Source organism: Phaenicophaeus curvirostris, chromosome 1, assembly GCF_032191515.1.
Source record: "Phaenicophaeus curvirostris isolate KB17595 chromosome 1, BPBGC_Pcur_1.0, whole genome shotgun sequence".
Taxonomy (NCBI): domain Eukaryota; kingdom Metazoa; phylum Chordata; class Aves; order Cuculiformes; family Cuculidae; genus Phaenicophaeus; species Phaenicophaeus curvirostris.
The window spans coordinates 59,370,869-59,379,905 of NC_091392.1; the positions used below are offsets into that span (position 1 = coordinate 59,370,869).

The window sequence follows — 9,037 nt, forward strand, 5'->3', positions numbered from 1 at the left end:
AATATCAGCAGTTTATAGGTATAAAATAGTTGGATAGCAACTCAGTTTAGTACACTGATCATCTGTGTGCTACTCTGAACAAGCATTCTTCTGCGAGCATGTCTCCTCTTTCGAATGTCACCAGAAATGTCACGTAAAAATGTTTTCATACCTTTTAAAACTTCAAATTGCATTTTGTTTGGTTTTTTTTAAAATAAAATTATGCTATATTACAGCTTTGTGCCATAAGCAAAACCCAGTAAAAACCCAGTTTACCCAGTAAACAGTCAGCACTTAAACCAATAAACATTTGTGCCTTTCTGACAAGAAAAAAATAATCTTTAAGGAGGTAGATAACTATGTATCTACAGGTCTTTGTTTCTATTAAAATTAAAGCTTCAAGAATAAATCTTTTATAATAAGAATTAATTTAATAAGAATTTTTAAAATTTCTCTTTTTTACTGGATCGTTCTGTGGAAACTGAGATGATGATGTCCAGGGGAAAGGAGCCAAAATCAGCTTTTCTGACAAGGGTTCAGATCTGTAAAGTTGCATACTAATACAAGTGCATTGTGTTCCTGGACTTCAGAACCATGGTTAGCTTAATTTTCCTCCTGGCTTCATATATATATGATTTTTGTTTTCATTTTTGTGGTGTTTTCATTCACAGGTGTAACACTCTGCTTAATAAACTTTGCTCTCTTAGCATTATTTCCTTCACACACACAAAATAATTCCTTGATTATTATGTCAGCAGTGTCAGTCTGCTTCTTTCATTATTGCTTTTTGTTCTTGCTTCAGATGGATGAAACAATTTCTCTTATAGACTCACAAGGTCACTGCATCTTTTTTCCTTCAGTCCAGCCCATCACACTCTTCCTTGGATATTTAAATGCATCATTTCTTCATCTTTCATATGTATTCTGTTTTCTTGCATCATAAATCTTCATATCATGGCCTTTATCTATTTTTCTTATATCTACCACATCATTTTTCTGATGCTAGTCCAGGCAAAGAGGTGATACTGTTACATAAATAATTCTGTCAAGTTAAGACAGCAGAAGATAAAAGTCTCTTTCAAGGAAAGTACCCATTATTCACTGCTGTAAGCTACAGCTAGCAGATAGTAGAAGTCTTTGGATTACTCTGAATAAAAAGCAGTTAAGGTTTTTGGGTTTTGACTTGGAAAGTCTTGCTGCAGAAACTCTTTTCCATTTATGAAGCTTTTATTATTATAACATACCTCTGAATTAATAGATGCAGTTAGATCTCATAGCTGGTTATTGCTGAATTCTCTCTACTATGCAAGAAGTACAACTCAGCCCTCTTGTGGTTATCTGCAAGCACGCAAGTTTCTTCATTTTTTGAGAACTATATTAAAAACATAGACTCTTCATAGGTTTTTCAGAACTTCGAGGTTCACAAATTTTATTAGAGATTCAGTGAACATAGCTTGCAGAACTAACTTTGTAATTTTATGCTATCATTTGAATCTGTGGAGTTTTCCTAGACTAACATATAAAAATGGGAACACCTGAAAACTTTAGGGAATGAAAGATGTCCAGTTTTCCAGACAGTCTTGTCTAGGGTCACCTATATAGAGTAGTATAATGTGTTGTAGGTTAAGTTTGTAGAGAGATAAATATTCTTGCCCTAAAACACTAGCACTTTTCCTTAGGTTCAGCCCATATGATTCCTTCTGTCTCTCTATAGTTAGGAAGCAGGACTCTTAATAGTGCTTTGCTTGAATCCTATGAGCTCAAGTGAAAAATTTCAGTACTAACAAAGATATTTTTAGACCATTTATCTATTATGGCAAAACATTTTTCTGTTACGACACCATGAATGACACCAGTGCTATTAAAAAGGCAACAAAGTTCTAATAAAGCATTTTTGTCAGTGGTCTCTGCGTTTTGTAGTGTTTAAAAACCCACCACCACCAAAACAACATATGATGCAGAGGAAAACACTCCACATATACCCAGAAATACATGGAAAGCCTTTTGTCACAAGGGTGCTACATCACTGAGGTCCATGTGTCTGTCTGTCTTCTTTAGTGGAGAGTGGATTTGTACATTCTGTCGGGATTTGTCGAAGCCAGAAGTTGAGTATGACTGTGATAAACCCTCTCACAGCTCTGAAGAAAGAAAACTGGAAGACAGTGTGGGTTTGGCACCAATAGACCGTAGGGTAAGAGTAAAATGAGCGCTGTCTTGCTTTTTCTTGTATTCTCAAATGTATGCTTATTTTAAAAAGCGATGGTTAAAAATGGGAGTTAACTTTTAAAATAAGCTCTGAGGCAATAGCAGCCTTTGTGTAAACACGCTGAGCGACATATTCTGAATGTCTGGGAAGTGCTTATGATCTGGTGCTTTGAACTGCGACTGCATTCTAGGAATTGCCAAGTGCTATTTCAATTCCTATTTCAAATGAGCTCTCATACACAGTGACTTTGCATTGAGAATTTTTTTCTTGTGCTTTCCAAATTCGGCATAGATTGACATTATCAACTAATGGTTTTAGTCTTTAAAGCACGTCAACATCCTTTTAAAAAATCAAGGTGGTTCTTTCACAATGAAGATGTATAGAGATGCAAGAGTGATCCTGCGGAGATTAACACAAGTCTTTGGGAATAACTGCTGTCTTTTTGCAGCTCTGAGTGCTCTGGTCAAAAAGCCTCAAAGCAAGTAGCGAGTCTCCAGCTTTTGTTATTCCCTTGAACCTCAGAGTGAAAGGAAAAAAAATAGGTACTGTAGAGCAGACAATCGAGCTACTTGACAGACTCTTCTGGATTCTTGGGGTTTTGGGATGGATAGTTTTGCTTTCTTTGATTTTTCTTATTTCTTTATAGTTGTTTTATTTAAAACTTTTTAAAGCAATTTTGAGATGTATTGGAAACCCTCAGCAGTGTTTTATGTGCTTTCAGTTGGCAATTTCTACAAATACACTGAAATTGTTATTTTATTTGGGATCTTAATCTACCCATAAAACCAGAAAAAGTACTACTATCTAAAAGGAAAATAGGTACCTCTGTTTGTACTTCACTTTAAATGTAAGTTGAGTCTTGTAAATATTCTGATAAAGGATCAGCAAGCATAAAATCACACAAAACTATTGTTAGAATCTCTTTCAAGGTTCGATATCCAGTTTAATATGTTTGGATACACAATGGAAAGATATTTCTTCCCACTGCTAACAAAAAGCACTGAAGACTTTGCAGTTACAGAGCAGTTAGACCCAGATCAGGAAAAATATTACTGATGTCTCTGAATATTTGTAAAGCACTAAGAACCACACATACTTTTTCTATCCCTGGAATGTCTGCTGGGCTCAGCAAATGCTGAATAACACTGTTAGTAACTGTATGAGGTTTTGCAGCATGCATTTGAGAGTTGATGTATCTAGTGCAGAGAAGGAATACTGTAAGCCACTCATATGACAGTTAATGTTGCTTCCAGATACAGTTTCTGTGCTCACTTTTCTGCTTAGGGGCTTCGGCAGTACCGAGCATGTTTGGGTTTTTTTGTAGTTTTTTATTTTACAACAAATCATATAAGAGTCTCTAATTACTTGGATATCTGTTTTTCTTGGTACAGAAGTGTGAAAGACTGCTTCTATATCTCTACTGTCATGAAATGAGTCTTGCTTTTCAAGATCCAGTTCCTCCCACAGTATGTACCTTGCTTCTTTCCGTTTGATGTTAGGAGCATAATTGGTGTGTTTCTAATGTTATTTTCATGTTCTATCACGGTCTATTGTCAGAAGTAGTTTCCCAGACATTGAGTGTATTAAATTTGTTTGTTAAAACTGCCTGAAGGGGACCTAAAAGTTCAAGCATTGGGTTGGAAGGGAATTTGCTTGTAAAATTCCCTAAAACTGATTTTACTTAATACTTCAAAAATAAACACAAAAAGTAAGTTCGAATACTGTCTGTTGATTTCATAATGCTGAGTGATAAAAAGGTGAAGTGGGTATGTTCAGGTTTTAAAAAAATTACCTGATTTTGAGAATCAGAGTACTCGATAGTACTAATATGAAACAGAACTTCTTATTATTAGCTTGAAATTTATTAGTTTAAAATGGTAAGCAATACCTGGGTGCATTTGCGTGGGTTGCTAAAGTTATAATATGGTGATCTTGAGAGTGAAAAATAATAGATGGCTCATTTGACTAGATAAAAGAATAACATCCAAGTTGTTTGCTCTGTTGGATGTACTTGGTGTAGGTGGGGTTTTAGGCATTGGAAGAAGTATATTTTAGCCAGCAAAGCTAGCATACCTCACTGTTACTCCAGAAACTGTCTGCATATGTATTCCTATATCATAGAATCATACTTTAAAGAAGTGACTAAATCTTGCCCTCTCCCTCTGAGCTAAAGGTTTCTAGAACAATAAGTATTGAACATGACTGCATTCAGTAAAAAAATTTACTGTCTGTTTAGGTTCCTGATTACTACAAAATCATCAAAAAGCCTATGGACTTGTCAACCATCAAGAAAAGACTTGAAGTGGCCAATTCATTCTACACAAAACCTGAAGACTTCGTGGCTGATTTCAGACTGATTTTCCAAAACTGTGCTGAATTTAATGAGGTTAGAAAAATAGATACTTTATCTAGTTTTGTAGGCTTATTTGCTTTTAGGAAAACTGTAATGGGGGTAGGACTCTACTGTGGTTTAACCTAGCAGACATCTAAATACCACACAGTCATTCAGTGACTTCCCCTAAGTGGAAAGGGGGAGAAAAAGTAAACATTGTAATTGGGATAAAGACAGTTTAATAGAACAGAAAAGGAACTAGTAGTAGTAATGATGATGATGGTGATCATCAAACAAAAAAGTGATGCACAATGCAATTGCTCACTTCCTCCTAACCCATGTCCAGCCATCCCCAGTTTTGTATTCAACATGGTGTCATGGTATGGAATAGATAACCCTTTCGCCATTTAGGTCCTGGCTGTGTCCCCTCCCACCTTCTTGTGCCCTGTCAACCTTCTTGCTCCTGGGGCAGTATGAGAAGATGAAAAGTCCTTGACGTAGTGTAAGCTCTACTTGCAACAACTGAAACATTCAACATGTTATCAACATTATTCTCATTTTAAATCTAAAACACGGTACTATACCAGCTACTAGGGAGAAAATTGTATCTACCCCAGCCAAAACCAGGATGAACTTACAACACGAGAATTTGTTCTATTAAATCTATTTGGGTGATGACACTGCAGTGAAAATATAGATCACATTTGAAACTACTGAGGTGTTAGATGACTATGCAGTGGAAGTCTTTCCATAGAAAGAAGGATGGTTTTAACAAACATAGCTGAATGCAGGCCAATAAGTAAAGAATAGGGCAGTTGTTTTTCATAGAGGTTGATGGTGGGCATTTGATGTAAAAATTGGTTTAATCCTCCTTGCTTCAGATCTTAAATTGAGTGGGATTTTCATTCTGGGAGGTCTGTACTCACCCTTAGTGGTTTCTAATTGCATGTTGAGTGATTGCTATTGTCCCTCAATGCACATAAGGGAACACATGGGGAAAAAAGTATGCAGGTACTGAGTGGATCACAAAATGAGAGAGTTCCACTGGGAATAAAGGCCTGAATGGCATTCGTATCCAGTCACCCTCGACAGCTGGCACTTCCTGCTGTGATGACCTGCACTTCAGGAACTGATCAGCCGTGGTGGCTATGAATGACTTTATGAATGCCTGGTCTTTCAGATTACAGTCATCAGATATCCCAGTAACATTTCCACTATAATTAAAAAGGGTCAATAAGCTAGAGAAAATCTGGCATTTCAAGCACTTGATCCAAAATACTTCCAATGCCCTGATGGCATACCTATGTATTTCACAACGTAACCCAAGTTAATTTTTTCTTTTCAGTCAGGATTTAAGAGTTTTTAGAATCTCTTTATACAGCTTTTAGAAACCAGGCAGTATGTGGCTTTTGGAATTGGCTTCTGTGATAATCAATCAGAGGGAAAAGTTATTGGGGTCATTGGCCAAGTGATACACCCTCACTTTCTGAGTTGCAGGCTTGTGCTCTTTCGTACTCTGTGTTCCACAGGTGCCATTCTTACTGTTGATTGATATTTTTTTTTTTTGTAGTTTGTAAAAGCACCTAAAAGACCTAATGTAAAGAACTAAGTATAAAGCTATTTCATGATGCATTGATGTTATTAATTCACCCAACAGCCTGATTCAGAAGTGGCTGATGCCGGCATGAAACTTGAAGCGTACTTTGAAGAACTTCTAGCGAACCTTTATCCCGACAGAAAGTTCCCTGTACAACTCAACTCCCAGAGTGAAAAAGATAATTCAGAACTCACTGATGACTCGGATGATGACTTTGTACAGCCCCGGAAAAAACGCCTCAAAGGAGAAGACCGTCAGTTGCTTAAATGAGCTGCATCTGTTGCTACAGAACATTTTTTAAAAACTAAATATTTATCACTGTTAACTGTGAAAAGGGGAAAAATCATCACTGCTTTGACTTGTAGGTTTGTGGACATTTACTAGACTTTCTTCCCCTTGCCTAAAATACAAATCTAATGGAGATCAAGGCATGTGGAGAGCGTTTCTGAAGTTCTAAACTTTTGTTGTACTTCTGGAGCAGTGCAATGCCGTTTGCGTGTGGTGACAGCTGTTTGACTTTACTTTGAGGAACACAAGACGTTTGTGTAGAATTGAACTTTAAAACAATACATGGGTTCAACATGTAGCTTTCTGAATTTGAAGAAAACATGATCTCACCAGACTTTTAATTTTACCAAAGGCACGTGGCTGGCCATAATTTGATTTCTTTGTACTGTATTTAACACAAGCCATGAAAACAGATGGTGTAATATTATTGTCCTGCAATACTGACTGGTACAATGAAACTGTAGTTGCACCCAAAGAAGTTATTGGCAATTTTAAAATGTAAAGGAGAATGTATTAAAAATAAGTTTAAAAAAAAAAAGGCAATTTGTTTGAGAATTTTTAATGGAGGAAGTAAAGGACTGAATATTTTATTTTGTGCTGTTTTTCTCTCCACGAGCAAGAAACAATGGTGTTCCTGTACTGTTCTGTTTAACAGGTGTCTCAAGTTTGATGTACCTCTTTAGGGGAGTGAATGGCCAAGACTCAAAGGGAAAAATGTTTGCAACTACTATCAGTTAGTCTTTGTGTATGTTTAGAGAGGTACGAAAGCATCCGTTCTGTCCACAAGCTCTTGTTGTTATTCCAAATTTCTAAATGTGTTGTTGTCAGAATGCTACCAGCATTGTTATTCACTTGAAAGTACACAAGTTTGAAAAGGCAGTGGAAAAAGAAAGATATTGCTCTGTGACTCTTTATCTCTCTCTGTTAAGATGACCAGAAGGTGAGGACAAATTTCCATTTTTTTTGTTCTATCCAAAAGCACTGACAACAACATTGGTCGTTGCATCTGCCGTCAGAGACTGCAGAGCTAGAGAAGTGCTTGCCTGTAGTTGCTCCAGGTATTGGTTTATACTCTTTATTTATGTCATCTTGATTTAGACCCAGCCCAGCTTCACTGGCAGCTAAACATGAGCAGCTGTAATCCTCATTTCCTCCCCACCCTGCTCTGCAAAGGGGAAAGGAAAATGAGAGAAAAAGACTTGCGAGTTGGAAACTAAAACTAGAACAGCTTTAATGAAATGATAATACTAATAATAATGAAAATAGTATTAATAAGGAAATAGTACAATATATATATACAATTATACAAAACTCCCCACCACCTGCACCCCAAGGACTACGTCACCACTGATGCTGCAGAGCAGGCACTGGGAAAAGGTCTCAGGCTGGACTCAGCGGTAGGAGGGAGCTGGACTGAGGAACTGGATTCAGGAATGCAGAGACCCGTGATCAGAGCAGAAAGACAGATGAGGTCCTCACTGGATGTCAGCCATCAAAGAAGACAGCCTGACCCTCGTGGTCCCCAAGTTTATAGGAAGTATAAGCAATGGTCTTTCTGAGGTCCAATGCCCCATGTTATTACTTCTAGAGAGAAGCACTGTCTGAAAAACATGCAGTTAACTTGCAGGAAAGAATTACTTAGATGAGGTTTTGCAGAAGTTAGAAAACTGATTCTACTATACCTCAAACCAGAACATATCTTAAAACTGAGTTTTTAGGAGAGCAGGCAGTCTTTTGGATTAATAAGGCTCTGATTGTACCAGCATTTTGCAGATGGAATTGTGAAGACATCTGAGTGTGCACAAGCCTGCTTTTGACTTGTTACGTCACACTGGTGTGGTGCTGTAGATAGATCATTGAAGAGACTAGATAAAAGGGCTGCTTGTGCCTCCCTACTGTGTACATAGGCTTCTTTCTAGATGAGATGACACCCACCTGCTTTTGTGATAGGGTGGTACTGCACTTAACCTGTGTCCACTGCACTTAAATGCAGTAGACACTTAAAAGAACAGCAGGCCTCTGCTTTTTTTTTTACTTATTACCTGAAAATAGTTGCTTGTAGCAGGAGTTTTGCCATCCCACAGTACCCAATAAAAAAGATCATGAGTGTACACATGTGTACAGTGTACACTTCAATAGCACAGACCTAAGAAATGTGAGGCAACACTTGAAGTCTTAAAGATCTAGTAATGCCTAGAAGCCCTAGATAATCTGTTACCAAATTTAGCAGCGCTTCTAGAGGAAGGTGCTTTGTTCCTGTGGACTGCAAGTTGCAAGTACAAATTTATTAGGAGACTTAGTTCATTTAGAGGTAAAGTTAGACAGCTGTACAGCTTCACACTCAAGTTGTTCTCCCAATGGAAAATACTGAGGAGAGGACCGTAGATGTACTTCTGCAGTCCAGTTACTGCCTGCTGTAAGCTGTTTGAAAATGTCTCTGTTTAAATAATACACTGGAAAAATCTGAATCAACCCGCCTTGTATGATCTTGAATGTCATCCTAAGAATCTTCTCAGAAATTGCCACTGTGATGAGGTTTGAGATGTTAAATTTAACTACTTTAATGCAGATGCACAAATAGTTGGGGAATGCTGGTTTGTTTTTAAAGTATTTTTCAGGCTGCAATGGCAAAGAT

At 37.3% G+C, this 9,037-nt stretch overlaps 1 protein-coding gene across 1 annotated transcript in view; it reads left to right on the forward strand.

The window, feature by feature from the left end:
• The window catches only part of TRIM24 (tripartite motif containing 24), a 61,440-nt gene extending 54,448 nt beyond the window's left edge, over positions 1 to 6,992 (forward strand). The window contains exons 16-19 of the mRNA XM_069858867.1: positions 2,038 to 2,170; positions 3,577 to 3,651; positions 4,422 to 4,571; positions 6,175 to 6,992. Of these exons, the coding sequence (XP_069714968.1) occupies positions 2,038 to 2,170; positions 3,577 to 3,651; positions 4,422 to 4,571; positions 6,175 to 6,384 (568 nt within the window). The 3' untranslated portion in view covers positions 6,385 to 6,992. The remainder of the gene's footprint in view (positions 1 to 2,037; positions 2,171 to 3,576; positions 3,652 to 4,421; positions 4,572 to 6,174) is intronic.
• The last annotated feature ends 2,045 nt before the right edge of the window (positions 6,993 to 9,037 follow it).